General features: G+C 46.1%; 1 protein-coding gene across 2 annotated transcripts in view; it reads left to right on the plus strand.

The window, feature by feature from the left end:
- The window catches only part of TGFA (transforming growth factor alpha), a 96,581-nt gene extending 78,723 nt beyond the window's left edge, over nucleotides 1-17,858 (plus strand). Inside the window, exons 3-6 of one of the 2 annotated variants that reach the window (XM_003793435.1) lie at nucleotides 2,172-2,289; nucleotides 12,346-12,495; nucleotides 14,899-15,008; nucleotides 17,162-17,858. In XM_003793435.1, the coding sequence (XP_003793483.1) occupies nucleotides 2,172-2,289; nucleotides 12,346-12,495; nucleotides 14,899-15,008; nucleotides 17,162-17,169 (386 nt within the window). In that variant the 3' untranslated portion in view covers nucleotides 17,170-17,858. Of the gene's footprint in view, nucleotides 1-2,168; nucleotides 2,290-12,345; nucleotides 12,496-14,898; nucleotides 15,009-17,161 lie in introns of both variants that reach the window. The other variant, XM_012807400.1, reaches the window with a different exon arrangement.
- The last annotated feature ends 5,279 nt before the right edge of the window (nucleotides 17,859-23,137 follow it).

Below are 23,137 nucleotides of genomic sequence, written 5' to 3' on the forward strand. Positions count from 1 at the left end.
CTCAGCCTCCCAAGTAGCTGGGACTACAGGCACCCACCATGATGCCTGGCTATTTTTTTGTTGCAGTTGTTTAGCTGGCCCGGGCTGGGTTCAAACCAGCTACCCTCAGTGTATTTGGCTGACACTGTAACCACTGTGCTACGGGCACCCAAGCCATTCATTCATATCTTCACAATCTTGGGATTGTTAGTGATGATAGTAAGAGAGTCAACAGCTGAGTGTTACAGACAAGACAACTTGTTGGGTACGGTACTGAAAAAGTGTTACCTCACTGCACCTCAGAGCCACCCAGGAGGTGGGGGACTCCCCATCTTGTGGACACAGAAGCAGGCTAGGGGAGGCCGGCTACTTCACCAGGTGGCAGGATCTAACCAGGGGTCCTCAAACTTTTTAAACAGGAGGCCAGTTCACTGTCCCTCAGACCGTTGGAGACCCGGACTGCGGGCCCTGGGTCAAGATGGCTGCTAAGCAGGACAGGCAGCGGTGGCAAAAACACCTAGCAAGCCAGATAAATGTCCTCGGCGGGCTGCATGTGGCCCGTGGGCCATAGTTTGAGGACGCCTGATTAAACCCACATCTCTCTGACTCCAAAGCCCACGCTTTTAACCACCACACGTTCTCTCTCCTTCCACATTAATGATTTTGTTGTATTTTTGCCCTCTGCTTTTTCCATTGGAATTACGGGGTTTCTAAAATTATACCTGTAGAAGCAATTCAGGAATAGACAGCGACAGGAGTTCAATGTTTAGTGGTGGTCTAAACCCCATAATATGCGATGTTCTACCCTTTTTAAGAGAGGAAGAGCCCCAAGAACATGTTGTTTACCCCAGAAAGTAAGAGGGAGAGATCCATTCCTCAAATACCCAAAACACAAACATAAGAAAGTAGATCTATTATGTCATCTTGAAACAACCATCTACTGCAACTTGAGTGTTATTTGGATAAAATGAGGCTATGTGAGTGGAATAAAATCATTCCAAAGTGATGCCTTATTGTGCCGGTCAGCAGGTCTGTTGCTGTACTATGCCTCACAGTGGCCTGGAATTGGCTATTTGTATTCCTGTCTGAAAGCTAAGGAAGGAAAACCCTAGAGCAGTGGTTCTCAACCTTCCTAATGCCTGTTAATGCAGTGACTCTTTAATACAGTTCCTCACGTAGTGGTGACCCCCAACCATAAAATTATTTTCATTGCTACTTCATAACTGTAATTTTGCTACGGTTATGAATCACAATGTAAATATCTGATAAGCAAGGTGCATTTTCATTGTGACCCACAGGTTGAGAGCTGCTGCCCTAGCTGTTTGGTGTCTACCCCATGCTCATGAAAGTGATGGCACCGGGGCTATTTGGAGGACCCATCTCAGCTCTGACTCTTTGCCCCTCATGGCTTTCCAGATACTGACTCTGCTACTCTCACATGGGTTTCTTTGCTTTAAGTAATCTTTATAACCATATCACTCCTAATCCCACCACTCAAGAGAATCTCTGCTATCATTTTAGTGGCTATCCTTCCCAGACTTCTTCATATCTAGATTTCTATTCGTGTTTTTTATTAAAGTAGAATCATACTGTACAGACCATATTAGAAATTCATCTACATTACTTACGGTACATCAGAAGCATCTTTTCACATCATTAATTATTTGGCCTCTGCATTAATTTAGTAGTTATAGAATACTCATCTGTACTTTTCTTCTGGTTTCTTATAAAACAGACTTTTATGAAGGCTAGCTTTTAAAAATGGTTGCCATCAGGCAGCACCTGTGACTCAAAGGAGAAGGGCACCAGCCCCATATACCGGAGGTGGTGGGTTCAAACCCAACCCTGGGCAAAAACTGCAAAAAAAAAAAAAATGGTTGCTATCACTTTTCAAAAGTAAAATTAGGTAGCTCTTAGCTTGAAACAGTAAAATTACTCTGATATCTTTGAATTACACTGATTGTTTTATTACCTAAAAAAAAGAAAAAAACAAAAAAAGCCAGAGCTTTCTGTGTAGAAGCTCTGGTCCTGGTCATTAGGAAATGAGAGCTGAGGAAGGGGAGCCTTCAGTGGGACCAGAAGCCCCACCCATCGGGGGGGTCCACCTTCCTGACCAGTGGGATAAGGGCCACCAAGGTCCATGTGGCAGCTGTGCCTGCATCTTAGCCCAATGTCTTTCCTCTCCCCAGCAGACCCGCCCATGGCTGCAGCAGTGGTGTCACATTTTAATGACTGCCCAGATTCCCACACTCAGTTCTGTTTCCATGGAACCTGCAGGTTTTTGGTGCAGGAGGACAAGCCAGCATGTGTGTAAGTATGCCCAGGTCTCCTGGAGTTCTGGGGCTGGGGGTGGTCTAGCATCCAGGTAAAAGAGCATTTACCTCCACAGGGCTTGCCTCTGAGACCCTGGAGCCAGATGTCTTGGAGGATCAGAACAGCGGGGCTGAAGGATACCTGTTTCAAAGCCAGCTGGCTAAATATCCAGGTTCCTCAGCCTCCACCGCAGAGCCACTGAGGCAGAACACCTAGAGTTTAGAGCTTGAGGCTCTGTATTTTTAACAAACATTTCAGATTCTGGGTTCAGCAAAATCGTAAAATTTCTGGATTAGAGTTTAAATCACTACTTAGAATTTCTGGAAGGCAGAACTCTGGGCTGGATGCCTTTGAGTGGCCTAGAGTCTCTAAGATGAGGTCTCTGCCTTCCAACATCTTTGCAGCCTCACTAATCAAATGAACTGGAAATGCATGCAAGGGGCCAGTGTGCATAGTATTCACAGAACAAGCAGCAACTTAGAAATAAAGTTGCATGCCAGGATACGGTGGTTTCCACACCTGCCCAAGCATCACCTCCTGGTGGTTTCTTAAAGTATTGCTTAGCCTCACCTTGACCTATGGAGTCAGAATCTGCAGGGAGGGGACCTGAGAATGACATTAGTTAAGAGCCATGGAGATTGCCATGATCAGCCAGCTTAGGGAAGAAAAGCACTGGAGGAAAGCTTCCCGGAGCAGGTGTTAGGCTTTGACTAGTCGGGAGGGCAGAGAAGTTTCCCTGGTCTGGAGTGTCCACAAACCTGTTCTTATAGGGCAGTGTGGCCACAACAGGGAGGAGAGATGGGGCAAGTTGGAGACCAGAGTTTGTTGGAAGTGGGCCTTCATTCTCTTGGCAGTGGGAGCCAGGTAAGTTTTAGAAAGAGATACTTGAAGATAGTTAATCTGTCAGTAGTGGAATACTAGCAGGTGGGCCTAGACTCAGCCTTGGCACCACTGACATTTGGTGCTGGGTGGCTCAGATGTGAGGACTGACCCATACATTGAAGGACACTAACAGTATCCCTGGCCTCTACACATAGATGCCAGTGGCACCACCACCCCTGGTCCTAACAATCAGAAATGTCTCCTGGTGGGGCGCAATGGCTCACACCTGTAATCCTAGCACTCTGGGAGGCTGGGGTGGATGGATTGCTTGAGCTCACAAGTTTGAAACCAGCCTGAGCAAAAGCAAGACCCTGTCTCTAATAAAAATAGAAAAACTGGGGCAAGAGGATCACTTGAGCCCAAGAGCCTTGAGCTGTGACACCACAGCACTCTACCCAGGGCAACAGCTTGAGACTCTTGCTAAAAAAAAAGAGAGATTAAAAATGTCTCCAGATATTATCAAATGTCCGTACAGGGCAAAATCACCTCCAGTTAAGAACCACAGAAACATGAAATTGCCATTTTTATAGGTCAGAAGTGGTTGGAAGTCAGCAATTTCAAATGGTCCAACCAAAAGCACCAGTAAATAATACTAAATGTTAAAAAAAAAAGGCAATTAATGAAGGTTTGCCCCCGGCCAAGCAACGGTTCAAAAAAAAATTCATGGCACTTACTAATTTAATCCTCATGACGACCCCACAAAGTAAGCACAGATCGCACGCACAGCTCATAGGGCAGAGCTTAGATTCACAGCCAGCCTCCCAGCTCCTGGAGCTGCCTGGGTCCGGGAGAGTGGGCGGGGCTTCTCCCTGCTGCGGTGCAGCTGCGAGAGCCTGGGCGGGGCCCTCAGAGTGCCTCAGAGCCTGAAGGGGAGAGGAGGGCTGGCCACCTTCCTCCCCGGAATGTCTAGAGCTAGGAATGTCCCTCAGATGAAAGGCCTTCCCCACCCTGTGAATACAAAGCATGACGATGACAGATGCTGTTATTATTCATGATTATCATTCTTATTAATAATTAATAATTAACACATTAGGGGCCCCTGGGGGACTGAAGGCATTGTTTTCATTAGTGCCCTGGTCATTGCGGAAAAACACTGGCCCTGAAAGAAGTTTGGCCTCTCGACCCAGATAGCAGGAAGCCTCCCAGAGCAAGAGGCAGGAGGCACTCTCCCCACCACAGCCTGGCACATAGGCCTCACCTGCACCAGACTGGGAGTTGGGAGGATCCTCTTTAGAGAGAGAGGGCGAGTCTTTACCAAGTTCTGATCGAAAGTAGGTCAGAAACTCAGTTTTTCCTCCTCAGGTGCCCTCCCCACCAGATCAGGGACTGGTGTAGACTTTCAGAGAGCCGGCAGCCTGGAGCCTGGGCCAGTGGACAAGTGAGGCAGTGAGCATATCTGTGGCTGAAGCCCCACCCGCCTCACCTTCTAACAGCTAAGGTGGACGCTGCCCTCTGTTCTCCTCAGTCTGGGAACCTTGCTCTTGGTCCAAGGGAGATAATTATCCATCACATTTACACATCATTAGGTTTTGGTAGATGTCTTCCTCCCTACTTTGTAAACTACAAATTTATGAATCTTGCTGTTAATAGCAAGCTCTCTGTAAAAGCTTACTTCGTATCCAGGCATGGTACTCAGCGCATCCTCGCAGCCCCCCTCTCAGTAGGGATTATCGCCCTTACTATATAAATGAGAAAGAAGTTGAGCAACTTGCCCAGCGTCCCAGAGCTAATCATTCCAACCCCAAAGCCCGTGCCCTCACCTACTTACTGCCCTGAGCCTGCCTCAGCCTGGCAAAATTCACCTCAAATCACTAAGCTCTTTGTTTCCAGGAAAGGTGCTGGCATCATCCCCCTCCAGGTAAACCCTTCTCCAGAGAAAGGTGGGGGTCATTCCCCAGCTCAGTACTCTGATTACAGACTCTTAAGATTTGCCTGTGGGCCAAGTACAGGGTCCGCAGAGACAGGCAGGAGATGCTGACAGCTGGAAAATGTGGATCTGGGGGAGGCATAGCTGTGCAAGCAGTTACCGCCGAGGTACTGCCTCTTTACCTCAGTTTCCCCACTGAATCTTGGTGGCTCCAGGGTGGTATTCAGCACAAAAGACGTGTTTTATGTGGCAGTAGGACATGACCCACATTGTTCTGTTGTGGCTGTCATTTGTCCTCGTGTTAGAAGGCAGGGTCCATGTCTCCATGCCAATGACCTGCCTCCCTTGAACAAGCAGGAGAATGGCAGCGCCAGGCCTGAACACCCACATGCAGCCACTTGGCTCGGACTCAGATGTGCCCAAAGAGGACTTGCCCTCCCCAGTTCTTCATTCTCCACCTGTCCCCAACATGCTCTGACACCAAAGCAGAATGTTGGTCCTCAACTACCTGTTGCCACAGCTGTTCTGCTCACACCAGCTCACCTGGCTTACTCCACGTGACCCCTGAGGCTTGTGTGGTTTGGCCCCTAGATAGGGTCCTCTGCAGACCCCTACAGCTCTGACAGGGCAGGGTAGTAGGGATCTGAGGATGAGGCACCTTCCCACCCTCCCTAATCCTGATGCCCGCGAGTAAGCTCTGGGAAGACAGGATCACGCCTTCTACCTTTTTGTATCTTCAGTACCTAGAAGAATATTCTGATTAATTCCCACTAGACCAGTGAGTCCGTGCGAACAAAGATGAACATTCTGTCCCTGCTGTTGTGAACCGCCCCAGCTTGGGGAGCTGACATATACACATTCTAGTCAATAAAACTGACATTCCTTGAGGTAAGGACCCATCTGTCATGCCCTTATAAAGAAAAGCCACAGTGAGCCAAGATTATAGTCTCAAAGGAGATCTTTTTTTAAAACATTGTCAGTCTTAGACTTTGTCTTCCATAAGAACAATAGTCTTTTAAGTTTCCAGAGAACTTAAAATGACACATTAAAAAGTGAGGGGGGGAATAACAATCTGAAATATTTATGCTTCAGATGAACCCTAGATTATATGTTACCGCTCCCTCTAATAAATCTTGGCTAGTACCTGACCACATCAGAAAACAAATGGGAAAAGAATTTCCAAAGACAGTCAAGCTATAGAAAGGCAAACATCACTTTTTCCCTGAGGCAGATTCTTCAAACTGCTGGTCCGCTGCCTGCAGAAGCCTTCAAACAAAGGAAAACAGTTACAGGAAGCCAGCCAGGTGACAGGTTTTCAAGATTCTAGGGTAGGCAACCAGTTTGAAGTTTCCCACCTGTCCAAAATGCTCTCTAGTGACTGAACTCTCTGACAACTTTCCCACAGCGAAGTGTGAAAACACATTGCTGTCAGCCAAGGAAAACATTCCACATGGCCGTGGCCACAGGACGTTCCAGTGGAATCCAAGCAGAGTTAAATACTCAGAGAGACCCGACCACCCTCAGCGCATAAGCAGGCTGCCCATGGGACCAAGGGATCAGGAGGGGGGCAGTTTTCTTATTGGTAGCTAAGTTACTTTATGTAGATCAGCTGTCATCTCAACAATCAGCAGGTGTAGATCAGGGTTTACAACGTATGACATCACTCCCTTCCACGCCTAAAGAAAGTACATACCCTCCTCTCTTCCTAGCCCCACCAGAGGCAGATAGGGTCACATACCAAACAGGAGGATGCAGCAGTGAAAGACATGGATTGTAGAGGAGACAGACCTAGCCAGGTCTCTTATGCAAGTGACTTAACCCTATAAGCCTCAATTTCTTTGTGTACAAAATAGAGGTACTTAGACTTCATAGGATTGTAATCAGGACCCATTGACAATGATGCCTATAGAGCAATTGCTCTTAAGACAAGAGCCACTAGACATATGGGACTATTTAATTGATTTTGTTGATTATTTAATATTTAGTTTCTCAGCCTCACTGGCCACATCTTAAGCATTCAGTGCCTCAAGGTGGCTAGTACTGTATTTGACCACCCAGATACAGACCCTTTCTGTCATCTTTATAGGAAGTTCTATTAGCCAACACTGAAGAACATTTGGACCCAGTTCCCAGCACAGCTTAAGAGCTTCGGTGTTTGCTGGTGTGGCTGCTGTCAGCACCATCACTGTGGCTGAGGGACATTGTCCTGCTGAAAGGAGTATAAAAGTAGGACAGACCATGGAACCCATAGCTGTCCCATGACACCCTTGGATTAGAGCAGCAAAGGAAGCCCTTTCTCTGTCCCACTCCTTCTTGTGCCCCAGAGCAGAGTGGTCAGCCACAAAGTTTGCTCCTAAGAAAGGCACCAAGCAACATCCAGACTTAATCAGTAACAAAAATGAGAAGGCCTCAAAGTATCTACCTGTCTGGGGCACCTGACTTTTATCGCCAGCCTGGATGGATCCTTTTACAACTCAGGCAACGCTTCATCTCTCCTGTACTATACTCACCTGGGTGCCCAGAGCAATTGGATGAGCATCTGCAGGGTGTGACCTTGGCTCTGGCATTTTCTAAAGCTTGCAGGTGATTCTAACCTGCGGCCAGGTGGGAACCAGTGCCCACCTGAGGTACAGCAGAGGATAACAGCTGAGTTGAGAGTGACTCACTGGCAGCCAGGTGAGGTGACTCTTCCCACTCCTTCTGCAGCTTGTGCCTAAAATAATCAGCATAATTAAGTTTAATATTAGAAGAAGCTTGGCAAGTTAAAAAAATAAAAAGTTACCAAACCTTTTCTTTTCCTTTTTCCTCCCTCATAAAGAACAACTGAGAAGCAGCCCCGTTATTGTAAAAGATTAGGAAGAGAAAGGACCTCTCTGCATCCCAAGGCTGGGAAATCTATTGTGGCTTCAACTTTGGCTCCTCAGTGGAGTTAAAGCTGCAGGTGCCCCACCCCTGACTGGGAGCTCTAAAAATACCGATGCCCAGGACTTGTTCCCAGATAGTCTGAATTAGTTGGTCTCGGCAGTGTTTTTCAGCCTCTTTTATCTCACGGCACTCTTGAACCTATAGTTAAACTTCTACATCACACTTAAATTATGTTGATCAAAAAAAAAAAAAGTAAGAAAAAGAGAAAGAACATACTGTGCTTTGAACTTCCTTTGAAAACAATTTAATTAATGATCTTTTAAAAAAATTGATAGCACACATAAGATCCTCTCATGGCACACCAGTTGAAAATCGCTGGGCTGGGGTATGGCCTAAATATCAGAATTTTTGAAAGCTTCCCAGGCAGTTCCAATGGGCAGCCAAGGTTGAGAACTGTTGATTTCACTATTAAAACCTTCCTGGTGTCCTTAATCTGGCTTTATCAGAATTACCTTTGGTCCTTTCTTTAAAATACCAGGCCCCACTCCCAGGGAGATTTTGATCTGGGAGGTCTCAGCTACAGTTGAGACCCACTGGGCTGCTTGGGGCTAAGATGTGCCATTCAGGAGCTCACTTAGGCCGTGACCTCGAGTCTCCCACATCTCCCCATATTGGGGACCCTTTCATTCAGAAGCATGGTGGGTCCCCTAACGCAGTGGGACTGGGATTTGAGTATTTGCAGCTGTGACACTAGGGTGACGGAGAGGCATTCTTGTTGGCATGGTCACTTTTCCTTAAGGGTCTGGGGAACTTTGCCAGAGCAATTTTGAGGCAGGACTGGTGCCGTAAGGCCCAGCATGCATGAATGGCAAATACTCCTCTGGTAGGAAAAAAACGTGGAAAGTCAGCAAAGTGTGACCCCGCTCTGGGGGGGTTATCTCCCTGAGTGAGTTAAGATGGCACTATCTGGGGTCACCTTTGCTCCTTGCCACATAGATAGCTGGGAAACCATCTGTGGCACAGTCAGCCCATCTCTCTTTTTTTTTCATCCAGTTTGTGTTTGTCTTTGAATCACTAGGTCAGGTGGTCTTAAAAACCAGTTTGCATTAACCCAGAACTTAGCTTTCATGGAAAGATTGTTAGTTTCTAAGCCTCTAGAAACTTTTGTTTCCTTATCTGTAAAAGAGGTATGTAATAACCCCAACTTTACATGTCAGTTGTGATTACTGGGATTAAAAGAGAGTTTATCTAGTGCCTGCTATAAACCATTATATGTGTATATTATAATTAGCATTTGGCTGCCACTGTTTTATTCAAATGGGATTTCTTGGAGTCCCCAATATTGATTTGTTAAGTCATAAAGTTTTCAGAACCAAGTAGTGGGTGAGATATTAGAATCCTTCTCTCCCAGGGCTTGCTGGTAGGAACGTTACAAGCTATCTGAAATTGTCTTGGGTGTTGACCTTCCTAGACCCTGGGCCTTTCTCAGAAGATTTCTGCAAATTCTCCCTCCTCTAGGAGGAAGCAGCCTGAAAACTTCTACAGAGAATTCCTGTTGGCTTGACTGTAGCTCCTGGCTAGAAACCTAACAATCCACTTCACAGCCCGGGCACCCAACCCCCAGTGTTCAGTGTTCAGACCAGAGGTTTTTGCAGAGCTCACTTGGCCTTGCCCTGCAGGAGCAAGGAGGCTGGTCTCAAGGGAGGCTGGTCTCAAGGGAGGCTGGTCAGAGAAGTGCTAGCAGATTATAGGGCATAATCCAGGAGTGTTCTAAGAAGGAGAAGCAGGGTAGGGAGATTCATTGAATGAGCTATAGAAAAATGGATGAACTAGTCTATAAATTACATCTTTTTAGTTGGATGTGGCCCTTGAAATGGAGTCTGATTAGGAAAGAGGGGAATAATATTCCAGGTGGCATAGACAGCAGGAGCTGAGATGGTCAAGTGGGGGGTTAATCATTCGTTCTGCAGGTGTGTCCCTGGGTCCCTGGGTGCCAGGCACTTTGCTAAGGGCAACATATTAACACTGGGCTAGTGGCAGGGGTGACAACTTGGCTGTCTAGAACCTAGATGGTAGGAGACGAAGTGGAAAGATTAGGGCCCTACATGGAGAGAGTGTAAAATACCACATAGAGGAAGCCCACAACTCGGGTGGTGCCTCTGGAAGGAAGGGGAGCCATCTGGGTGCAGGGAGAGAACTTGAGGATGGGGTAGAGGAGTGGCCTTCTGCAAACTGCACTGTATAAGCATCTAGTCTGGTCCCCTATAAGCTTCCCTCTCTGGGAAAGGGTCAGTACCTATAGGATGAGCTGTTTCTCAGCTTTTGCCTTAATGCAATTTTGTTATTAAAATCAAAACAAACAAGAACTGAAAACGAAAACTTATTGCATCCCATAGCCCCTTAGCTCGGAGAGTTGGTGTCCTTATCCAGAGTTCTATGATCCTTTTCTAAGAAAAGTTTTCTTACTAGAGATCTCCCTCCCCACTTTCTACTTTCTCTCTCTTCTGTCCAGAGCCTGCTCTCTTCCCCTCAGGTGTTAGAGAAGTCTACATGGCAGTTTTTATCCTGTAGGCCCTCTTTGCTTCCTTACTTACCAAAGACTGCAAGCTCTTTGCACCTTGCTAAACCTAAAGCTCTCAAACCACTTTTACCCTTTTAAGATTAGAGGCTAAACCAAAAGCCAGATTGGATAAAGAGCTTACTCTGTGGCCTTCTCACTCCCTGTGCAGTATGCAGGGGGAGCAGCCAGTAAGTGAGAGAGACCCCAGACTGCAGGGGCAGAGGACCTGAGTACGAATTCATTACCAATCCCTAGCAGGCTGTGTGCAGGCAGATAAATGACTTGGCTTTTAAATATAAAATAACCCCTAACAGAAGATCAAGTGCCTGAATTCAAACTAAAAAATGTCTTTACATAAGGTAAAGGTATATGATAAGGTATATGACAGTTGTGCTTTGAGATAGGGAGAGTGAATGACTTTTCCATTAAGCATCATGAAAGATGGCTTGTCTACCAGGCATCCCAGACTATAGCCTTGAGCAGCAATTTTTTCAACATCTCTTGTTTGCCATAAATCTTAAACCCATACAATCCCTATTCCTTTCACATTAAAATGTTTAAATTTTTGTTAACATTGGGCAAAATCTGTGCTCCAGGAAAATATACCATATGTATCCTGTGGTTCCAAGACCCCTCTGACTTCCCAGGTCCAGCAGCCCAGGAGCACAGGGTTAGGGGAGTCAGAAATGTAGTTCTTCTGCCACCAGCCCTGCCAGCCCCCAGGCTAGCAGGCACACCAGGACCTTCATCCCCTTTCAGTTTTCCTTCTCTTCAAAGGCCTTAAGCCATGAGTGCCATGTTTGGAGTTTTGGGGGGGGAGTGGTGATGAGCGGGAACAAAACAAATTTTTAAATCCAGCACATGACAAAAGGCTGCCCCTCAGGTACATTCCCTATGGGAAGGCCACCCACCTGTGACAGAGGTGGTGATCAGACATTTTTATTGACAATAAGAATGTCACCCCATACCAAATGGACCAGTGTCCAAGCTCAGTATTTTCTATGAGAATCATTTGCTTAGAAGGTGGAGGAGCCTGCAAAAGAAAATGACCAGCGTTGCCTTCTGGCCAGGGTACATCCTTAAGCACCTTCAAGTGAAAGTCACTTGTGTGTAGCCACAGGCTGTTATTGAGAGACTAATGTTGAAGGACCTCTAAGCAGTAGCAGTACAGGAATACTGTCACCTGGTATTGGCACAGCACTGTACAGGGTACACATACATTCAAGCATGACCTCTCTCGTGCCTTCACGAGGCCTAGAGTGGAGGTGGGCCAGTGCTGTTAGATGCAAGCAGACCAGGGTTCACAGAAGTCACCTGCAGTGACTTCTCCAGTCCAATAGTGACCAGGTAGTAGTGCTGGGCCCTCCTGCCCATCTACTTCCAGATGTTTCCCACAGACCAGGCAGAATTAATTCTACCTGATGATAAAAAAGCAAAACCACAGCCTGTGTCTCCAGATGAGTTAGCATGTTTTCTTTCTCTTATCATCAGAAATTCCGAAAATACACATTTGGTTTAAAAATAACCTAGATTTTTATGAACTGCCAAAATGAAGTTCACATCCTAAATGCATTTGCTGCCTTTATGCCCCCACAGTAGCAATAATCATGGAGCATCTCAACGGTGGCCGCCCTTACCCAGATAACGAAGGTGATTATTTTATCACCTTCATCATCTGGTGACTCCTTCTCCAAGCCAGTGATGGCTGTGGCAGGGAAGTAGGAGATAATCTTCTGATACTTATGCTTCTAATAGAAAGGATAGTGGGGCCCCTTTGGGATTTTCCTGCAGGCTCTACATCCCTCCAGCCCAGCCTTCTCAGGGGACCTGGGGAATGAGACCTGTCAAGACAGTGCACTGATGTTCCTTTTCTCCCCAGTTGCCATTCTGGGTACGTGGGTGCACGTTGTGAGCACGCGGATCTCCTGGCCGTGGTAGCCGCCAGCCAGAAGAAGCAAGCCATCACCGCCTTGGTGGTGGTCTCCATCGTAGCCCTGGCTGTCCTCATCATCTCATGTGTGCTGATACAGTGAGTATTTACTGTCCCCAAGGTCTTTCCTGTACCCCTTGCCTACCTGCCTACCCTACCAGGGCTATCCGCAGCACATCCAGAAAATAGAGCCACCTCAGCACAGCTTGTTGTTGTGATGTCTGAGCAGTGTCAGCAAGGCTAAGAGGTGCTTTGATGACTCTTGGCATGACATGAAGCCAAGCTATGTAAAGGCCTCACATATCTTGGGCAGGTCCCCAGTGTTGTGTCTGCAACTGCAGGGGGCCGGCACACTGCAAGACACGCTCTTTCTCTCCATGGCTGGGTGGAGCCTTCCAAAGAGTGATAAAACGTGCAGGCGCTCAGGAGAGAACCAGGAGCAGCTCCCAGCCTCCTTGGAGCAGTAGCAGAAGTGCTTCCTCTCTGCAGAAGAAACTTTGCAAATCCTAAAGCCTTGAGAGGGGCCACTCTTGCTATTGTTACAAACTAATGGCCAGAACTCTGAAAGCTTATACCCTCTCTCCACTTCTGCTCCTCCTCATCCTCCAAAACTCAGTTTCTATGTTACATCTTCCAGGAAGACTTCCTGAACCCTAGACTGAGAGCGTCCCCTTCTAGATGGGTCCCAGCCGCATTAGCTTTCCCACATTTCCTGTGTAGACACTCTGCAAGGGCAGAAACTCTGAGAGGACTATGCCATAGTCCCATCGTGTGGCACTATGCCAGATTTACTCCCTGGAAATACCTGAAGTCTAAGTCACACAGTAGGCTCTCAGTTACGTCTAACTGGATATGCACAAGGAATCCCAGAGCACTTAAAGGCTACCACTCAGTTCAGAGTAGATTAATTTATGATGGAGAGAGCAGATGAGCCACTCTGGCAAGGGGTGGAGTAAACAGCTATGGGTTGATGTGGGAAGCCAGACTTAACCCCTCTGAGGATGCCTAGGATTTGGACAGATAAATAAGAAACTGTCTTGTTGGTTTGTTGCTACAGGACCATCTGAATGAAGCATATGCCCCTGGTTCTAGTAATAAATGGGGTGTCCCTGAGAGCCCCTGCTGCTTGACAGTAGCCATAGCTTGCTCACACCCTGCTGCTGGACAGCATTAAGTGGTGAGGGATGAAGTGTGAAGTGGATTCCGCCCACCTTCCCACCCAGGCAATACCTATTCCACTCCCAGTGGTCCAGGGAAAACATGTTTGCAAGGAGAAAATAGCCCTGGCTCAGGCTGGGACACAGCTAGGGCTCTGCTGCTCAGAAGGACTCTCCCTAAAGGAGCAGGAACGGGCTACAGGGCTGCCAGCCTCTCTTCTCATGGCCAACTAGCTGTGTGTGCTTGCCTGTCCTTTTATAGTCTGTTTCTGTGGCCAGGAAGGTCCCAGAGATTTAGGAACAAGACTGAGAGCCCACATGGGCCTCCTAAGAAAGACCTAAAAGCTAGTTTTCCAGACTTTCTAGAGATAGGAATGATCTAGACTCCTAGATAGCATCTCTCCTTCCCAGGGAGTCAGCCAGTCCCTCCTCTGCTGTCTCTTCCCAGCCTGTCCCTGCCAGAAACCAAGTTCAGAATCCATGAACCTGAGAATCAGCCCTCACTCCTATCAGGCTGCAGGTCTTCCAGGTGTGGAGCTCCCCAGAGTTGCAGAGTTCCAGTTGGGACCAGCTTATCTGCAGGCCTGATCCCACTGGGATTTTCCTGTCTGGAAAGTCACTGGGGCAAGCCCACCAGGCTAGCTGACTGCAGGAAACTAGTCATTAAAGGGTCTGAAATCAGTGGGAGGTTTTGTTTTCGTGCTAATTCTGAAAACTGTCCATTACTGCCCACAGAGGGAGGCAGGAGCCTTCATAATCCTGATGCTTCAGGACTCTGGGCTATACAAATGTACAGGGAGGTTGCACGTCTCAAAACTAGAGAATTTTAGTCCTTAAAGAAGGATTCAAAGTCTTTTAGATCCGTGATTCACTCATTTTTCCATGGGTCAGTTCAGCCCATCCAAGTTCCCTGCTTTGCTACTGTCAAGAGCTGATAAATAACCTTTTCCTAACCCCTCACCACTCTGCCAGCCGAGGTGGCTGCTTTGTCTGAGTAAATATGAGCCATTACTACATATATGGAGTTACCGACCTATAGAGAAAGCAGTAGCAGGTGGCCAGTTCCCTCTGACGGCTGGGAGAAGCTGGACCAGGATGGCCTGTGGAAATGGAGCTGGTACTGTGGGGCAGCCAACAGGTGCTTTTGTTGTTGTCCAGCATCTATCCCAAAGGACCACCGCCCTGCAAGGCCATCAGCCTCCTCAGCACTTGTTCCTCTGGAGGTCTCCCCAGGGGAAGGCTGTTTCAGAGCCCAGAGCTGCCCAGCAGGCTCCTCGGGCAGATGCTGCACCAGCCAAGCCCTCCTGCCAGGCTCCTGCCCAGACAGTATCTTCTGTCTCCACAGCTGCTGCCAGGTCCGAAAACACTGTGAGTGGTGCCGGGCCCTTGTCTGCCGGCACGAGAAGCCCAGCGCCCTCCTGAAGGGAAGGACCGCTTGCTGCCACTCAGAAACAGGTAAGGGGACTTCTCTCCCTTGAGAGACATTATTGGGTAAAGAAAACGATCACCTTTCCCAAGTTGGAGGAGACATTCCTGGAGGATAAAGCAGAAAGAGGCTATTTTATTCTACCAAGGTGAGTTTAGTTTATTCTAAGGTGTGTTTTACTTAGAGGGAAGCTCTTTTATCCTGGCTGTGGTTGTGTGACCTTTGACAAATTACTTAACCTCTCAGAGCCTCAATTTTCTTTTTTTTTTTTTTTGAGACAGAGCCTCACTATATTGCCCTTGTTAGAGTGCTGTGGCATCATAGCACACAACCACCTCAGACTCTTGGGCTCAAGCAGTCTTCTTGCCTCAGTCTCCCAGAATGAGTTTTCTTATTCTTAAAAAGATTTCAAATTGAATGAGTATTGATATGAAATATTAATACCTTGTATAATGTCTCAGGAATCAACAAGTGTCCAACTGTCTCTTGAAAGTCACTTCTCCTTTCTCAGGGGTAAAATGAGGGATTGGCCTATAGAAGGTCTCTAAGGACCCTTCAGACTCTTAGATCCTGTGATCTTCATTAAATTTACCATTGTTCATGAATATTTTCACCAACATCCATGAATATGGGACAACTGGATGTGGGGGCAGACTTGTGTCTCAAAAGCCTTTATCTTGCTCTGGGCTCATGGAGTTGATCAAATAACTCCTTTATCCACATAAGCCAGAGGGGTCTCACTCACATCAATAAGCTCTTTTGGCATGCTGTTTGACCAAGAGAGCCCATCATAACTAACTTAAAGTTCCTCTCAAGGTCATAGTGGCTCAAGAGACAGTTACCAAAGGCCGATTCACCCTAGAGGTGTCCTTCCCTAGTAAAGATTGTATTCTAGAAGTTCCAGCATGTGTGGAGAGATCGGGGAGGCAAGAAGTTGGGAAGCTGGACACTCATGTGGCCACTAAATCTCCTGGTGATCTGAGCTGGAGGGAGTTGAAGGCCCAAGAGCACCATTTGTTTGTTCTTCACTCAAGTGACCAGAGTATTCATCCACGTAAACAAGCACTCAGTAACTGCACGAGAACACTGCTTTAGGTTTAGGAGACCCACAGCTCTTAAGGAGTGAATCCATTCATTTTTACAGTGGCTTTAAGAGGATGGTGATTCGCGAGTGATGTGGGTAAACTGAGTCTGCTGAAGACTTGTTTGGGTCCTACCATGTATCCGTGGGGGAGCTAAAGTGAGAATCTGGCTCTCTGAGGACCCCACTCACATCTCCCTTCCACTGTTTTGGGCTAATCCACTGAGCTAATGAAGGTAAATATTTTTTTAAGCACCAATAGAAGAATATCTAAATCTTTTAAGAAAACTTGCAGTCTGAACCTCAGCAGAGGCATTTGGTGTAGAAAAAGCTTCTTGTTAATGGTGCTTCTTCTCTACCCACATTTGAGAAGTAGCTCTGAGCCTCTCAGTAGGTCTGGCCTCTCAGTGATGGCCACCTGGGCTGAAGTCCTCCCTGAGGTGAAGCACACCTCCGTGATGTCGTGGAGCACCAGCTAGGCCTGCGGCGGGAGGGACAGGTGAACTGGGGCTGCTCACACATGAGCCCTGCTGGAGCACACCAGCAGTGATTCACTTCTGGGCCAGGGTACCCCCATCCCTTACCCCAGAGGAACAACAAAAGGGACCAGGGGCCAGGGTAGGACAGTGCCAAGCTGGGCTAGACTCAGGAGCTGAGGACTGTGTCCATGCTGCCTCACCACAACAGCCACAGAGGATATGCTCAGGGCCCACTCATTGAAAAATAAATGGATCCATTCTTGAATGGCCTTAGGGAAGCTGAACCAGTTCATGAGCTGCCCATCATGGCACCCGTTACCAGGGAACTGGCCACAGGCTGGGTGGAATTGAGGCCCTCTACAGGGTGCATCTCCCCACCCACTTCCTTCTACAACTGGTTCACTTTCAGTCCACCTTTCTGGCTTCCTGTGGCACTGAAAGCACAGTGTCACAAGTTGTGGTCCCTGAGGTTAAACCAGCAGAAGCTGGACTCAAGCCTAACTTGCCCAAGAGAACCTGGTGACATTGGCTGATGTCATCTCCAAGTCTCTATCCCAAACTTGTTTTCCTAACCTGGCTGGGGTCTGGCCCAAGTGCTTAACCTGTTTTTCCTTCCTGCCAGTGGTTTGAAGAGCCCAGAGGAAGAGTTTGGCCAGGGGGACTATGTGGCAGCCCTATGAAGAAAGAACTTCTTGAGGACAGGACTGCCAGAGGTGCCTGGATGTGCTGGCAGACCTTTCCTACTTTGCCTGTGATCACCCATGCAGCCTTTTTGTCTTCTGTGGGTCTTCAAAACTCTGTCAAGAACTCTGTCTGCTTGGGGTTATTTGGTGTGACCTAGAGAAGAAACCAGTGGGCCACAACTTAAAGACTAGTAAAAAAGAACTGCAAAGAGGTGGACTCCTGTTTACATAAACGAGGTGTGTACATCAGTCCGTGTCTGAGTCCAGGTGTGCACAATTGTCTTTGCCAGGCGTGGATTCTGGGCTATATTTCTTTTTCATGGGATACCTCCCCGCAACAGAATCCTGCCCAACATGGGAGACTTCTGTAGTTGTTACAGTTTTCTCTCACCTGCTTATTGGGGAAGAAAGTGGAGAAGGAGAAACTACTTATTGTTACATGAACTTTAAAAGGAGCCATGTTCCCTGGCTGCAAGACCCTCAGCCAGCCCAACATCTTCCATGGACACATGATATTGAAGACCGTCCCATGCTGTCACCACCCTCAGAGATAATTTCTTATTTATTAGACTGATAATGGTTTTATTTTTAATCTCTTAAGTCAATGTAAAAAGCATAAAACCCCTCAGACTTCTACATTAATGATGTATCTATTGCTGTACTGATTACAAACTCTGGCCTCTTTGACACAGATCAGGCTTGGGGAAAGCCTTCTGGGGGTATGGAGATGGATGAGTTGCTCATTAGGAACAAAGATTGGGGTTCAGCAGCCGTGCCATTTAAGACACAAAGTAGGTAAACGCCCTGATGCATTCTGGTAGAAAAGTTAGCCAAAGCAGTAACAGGGATCTGCCCCCCTCTGTTGCAGGAGAGAAGAAAGGAATACCTGTGTGTGTCTGCACGGTATAAACACAATTCATGCTATCCTGCTCAGTGATTAAATGGATTCAGTGGATTCGCTTCCTCGTGAGCCCCCTAAGAGGATATTTAGAAATAGGGCATTAGCAGGCAACTGTGGGCATTTCAGGCTGAGGCCATTAAAGAGGGACCAGTCACTTATTTTCCATTTTGTTGCTTGGTTGGCTTGTTGCTTTATTTCTAAAAGGAGAAATGTAACTTTCCTATTTATTTTCAAACATTAAATATTCCAGTGATTTTTTTTCTTTTCCATTCAGGATTCTAATTGTATTAACAAAAACTCATTTGACAAGCCACCTCTACCGTGTAGGTCTTGCTTTCTCCTCAAGAGGAGGAGAAACTGTTCTCTTGAGCATCTGGGTCTGGTCTGACCCCGTGGGGCTGTGGGAAGCAGTGGATTATGTCAAATAAAATGGGGAGTGCGTCCGTAGGGGTTTTCATTAAAACTTGGAAACAGAATAACAATGAAATAATGTATAAACTCTCTGTGTGAGGAAACTCTTTATTCACTAATACTTGAAAAGTGAAAGCTTTCCTTCTGTTAACCCTACTAGCTTATCATACCGTGAAAGAGGCATTTAAAATATATCAAGTTGGCTTGAAATTTCTCTCAGAAAATTTTGTCCTCTGCCTAATATTCCCTGGTCTGGAAGAACCATTTCCATGCATTTTCTCTTTATTTTTTATAAATGAGACAACGATGTGACCCGTGTCTTATCTTTGGCTCTCGACTTAATGATGCCACCTGAAACGCTACGTGCAGAAATCAGATCTGTTCAGAGCTGGCCCTCTAGCAATGTCAGTTACAAGCTCCAGGTTTATTATTGAACAAAATAGGTGTGAGTTTCCATTCCTTGAGCCAGTCTTACAGCAACAGATAATGTGGGCTGAGGCTTGACTGTAGACTATAGCGTCCTACTCACAGACCAGTCAGTTGACACTGGTTCTTAGACCCCATCATCAATTGGCTTTCAAGAGACTTTGCAGGAGGTATGAGAAGATGAGGATGGGAAGAACTTTGGAGAACTTCCAGTTCTCGGGTCTAGCAAGTTGCCGCTGCTGGTGCCCCTTCCCCATGCCTGTACACCCAGGCAGCCAATGGGCTCAAACACATGCCTCCCTAGAAGTGCCTTCCAGGTCAGTCCTTTGTAAACCCAGCAGGTCTGAAAAGGGTTGAAAGCAGTGGTGGATCTAGGCAGGCCTGGTTGGACCATTGTCCACACCCCAGGGTAGGATAGCCTTGCTCTCTGGTGATTTCTCCCTCAAAAATCACATGACTGACAGACAATGGCTTCCTCTACCATCTCAGGGCAGTGGTCATTGTTTCACTAACTGTAAAATACGTTCCCTTTTCAGGCTAAAAATGCATTTTCTAATATACCTCTGCATGTTCCCTGTGTGTCCTTGCCCTTTTTGAAGATGTGTTCATTACAATTAGAGAATCTTTCCAGAGGCTTGACCTGTAAGCAGCCACATCCCTAGCAATAGGGAACATAGCTGTTTCCAACAGCTCTGGGGACAATGCAAAGCCCCCATTTTAAAAAATCAATTTTTTAAAAGGCTTCCAAATCTTTTATGGAGCCTGGGTTCTCCTGCTACTCCACAGGCTCCAACTTCTTAAAGCATATTGGGCAGAAACATTTTCTTTTACGTGAAAAGACAGACAACAACTAACTTTGATGTAGGACACAGAGCCCAGCTGGACCCATGTGGAACAGAGCAGGGGATAAGTTTGCTATTGTTTCCCAGCAGAAACAATGAGCAGAACAGCCCTAGAGTCCTTTTACCTGAGAAAGGAGATGAAGGTGGGACTATCACACACATACCCACATTAGAGAGGGTGGAGAATTTGTGGATCTGAGGCTTCTTGAGAGATTGTGCTTTGCAGGGATAGAAAACCGCCTGATATCTTCAGACTAGGTGTTTCAGGGCACATTGGGCACCAGCTGTTTTTTCATGCAACTTGGCAGAGAGGGACCAAGGAGATAACACTGCCCCCCCCCCAATCCCTTAGTAGGCTTTGATCTCTCCCAACCTGCGCAGCCCAGGGAGGTGGAATGATTGAAAAGTCTAGGACCAAGTGGACATCACAGAAACAAGACAAATGCATGTTTTTAATGTCCTAACATAAGACCTATTCTTTCTAGCCATTGATTTTTCAGGCTCCTGAAAGATTTAGTGGTTACACACACACACACACACACACACACACACACACAGAGGCAGAGGGCTGAAAAGCAACTCCTCTTCCTAATGTAGTAACTTACTGAAATGTTCAACTTTTTATTATCTTTATGGTAACAAACCTGATGCTTTTTTTTAGAACTCATTACTCTGACTTCTGTATATGTTGCACTGAAAAGGTTAATATTTAATGTTTTAATTTATTTTGTGTGGTAAGTTAATTTTGATTTCTGTAATGTGTTAATATGATTAGCGATTCTTTTCCGTAATATCTGAATTATACTTAAAGAGTAGTGAGCAATGTAAGATGCAGTTGTTTTCAGTAATGTGCATTTTGTTGTTCAATTGTACTGTACCTTATTTGGAAGGATGAAGGAATGAAGCCTTTTTTTCCTAAATCAAGACTGGAGTTTTTCTTTAACGAGATTGGGAGATTGCTGAAGCGAGTGAAAATTTTTCTCTGCGAATATGAATGATGAGGAAAGACTGAATGATCATTTGCAAAATGTGGAAATCCTAAAACTAGTCATAGTTGATCCCTGTCTGCTTGAAGAAATCAAGTTCTTTGAAATTCTTCCCTGCACATAAGTATTTAATCTGCTGTGTGTCCAACAATGCTAACTGATGTGGAGGAAAATATATAACACTCAATCCCTGCCCTAAAGGAATTGAGATCTGGCTGGGAAGACAAACTAAACTGATATGCAGAGAATAACTCTGGACTATTCCTAGACAAACTACAAGTAACCAGGGAATTATAAGGTGGTGGGTATATGTTAACAGCTGTCATTCTCAGAGTGTGGTCCCAGACCTGCAGCTGCAGAATCACTTGGGGACTTGTTAGGAATGCAAATCTTTGGGCCCCAGCCCAGACCTACTAAACCATAGGGATGCCCCATAACCCCTCTGCCCTGCAGATGATTCTGACACCTGCTCAAATTTGAGAACCACTGCACTATAGGACTCAGGGAAGGGACAAATAGTGTGGGGATACAGTTTTCAGGAAAAGGTTTGAAAAGGCTTTGCCGAGGAAGTGAAACCTAACACAGTTTACCCCTGGGGGTTCAGATTTCATAGCCATCAGAAAGTGTGGCCTTGAATGAAGGCTTGCATTTATCTGGATCTCTGCTCAGGCTAGTTGAAAGGAAAAATGGACCTGTCCATCTCCCACCATACCCCACCCACCCCAGGCTCACCCACCCCTGCTCCCCACTGCCCTGTCTCTAACTATAAGAAATTGTTCTGAAACTATCAACCCAGGTTTCAGGTCTTACAAACCCATAGCAAAGCCTCTGCACTTCTTTTTTAATTATTATTATTTTGGGTTAATATACGGGTACATGTGATTAGGTTACATTATTTGCATTTGTCAAGAAAAGTCCCAGTTGTATTTGAGTCCTTCCCACATGAAGTGAGCCATATACCCCTACATTGTACCTGTTAGGTGGGAGCTTACTGAGCCCTTTCCCCACTTCACCTTTCTTGAATTTGTGTTTTTCTCTCGTGTGGGCCTGTGGTTGTTCATCTACTAGTTGGAAATTAGTATTGAGTACATGGGATGCTTGCTTTTTCCATTCTTGAGATATTTTACTAAAGAGAATGTTCTTCAACTCTATCCTTGTAAATACAAAAGATTTAAAGTCTCCATCTTTTTATGGCTGAAGTATTTCATGGTATACATATACCACAGTTTATTAATCCATTTGTGGGTTGATGGGCTCTCGCACTTTGGCGATCGTGAATTGAACTGTTCTAAACATTCTAGTGCAAATGTCCTTATGGTAAATGATTCTTTTTCTTCTGGGTAGATATCTAGCAATGGGATTGCAGAATCAAATGGAAGGTCTACTTTTAGCTCTTTCAGGATTTGCCATACTTCTTTCCACAAAAGCTGCATTAGTTTGCAATCCCACCACCAGTGTATATGTGTTCCCCTCTCTCCATACTCGTGCCAGTATCTGCAGCTCTGGAACTCTGTGATGTGGGCTGTTCTCACTGGGGTTAGGTGATATCTCAGGGTGGTTTTGATTTGCATTTCTCTGATGCTTAGGGACAATGAGCATTTCTTCATGTTTTTGTTGGTCATTCTTTTCTCTTCTTAGAAGGTTCTGTTCATTTCTCAACCAGTGATTAATTGGGTTGTTGGCTCTTGTTGATTCGCTCAAGTTCTCTATAGATTTTGGTTATTCACCCATTGTCATGTGAGTATCTTCTCTCATTCTAAATCTTGTCTATTTGCTTTGTTTATTGTGTCCTTAGATAGCAACAACAAAAATAAATGGGACCCAATCACGTTTAAATGCTTCTGCACAGACTCTGCCCTTCTAACTTAGGTGTGGGACTCATATGTGCAACATATGAGGAGCTAATGAGAATAAGTGAAGGGTGAAATAGTTGCTGAATAGCATGAAATCTTGGTCCCCAAAGAAGGTTCAGCTCTTTGTAGCAAGGAATGAAAATGTAGACCATTTTTCCAGGCCCCAAAGGGCTCTGAATCAGCCTAACATGGAAAGATGGAACTTGGTCCTGAGTTCCCTGGCCTGGCTCCTGGCCCTCAGCAAAGTGTTTCCCCACCTCTTTTTTTTTTCTTTTTTTATTAAATCATAGCTGTGTACATTAATGCAATCATGGGATACAATGTGCTGGTTTTACATACAATTTGAAATGCTTTCATCAAACTGGTCAACATAGCCTTCACGGCATTTTCTTAGTTACTGTGTTAAGACATTTATATTCTATACCTAGTAAATTTCACATTTACCCTTGTAAGATGCACCCTAGGTGTGTCCCATCAATTACTCTCCCTCCGTCCA

This window comes from Otolemur garnettii, unplaced genomic scaffold (assembly GCF_000181295.1).
Source record: "Otolemur garnettii isolate 467f Iridium unplaced genomic scaffold, OtoGar3 scaffold00068, whole genome shotgun sequence".
NCBI classification, from domain to species: Eukaryota; Metazoa; Chordata; class Mammalia; order Primates; family Galagidae; genus Otolemur; species Otolemur garnettii.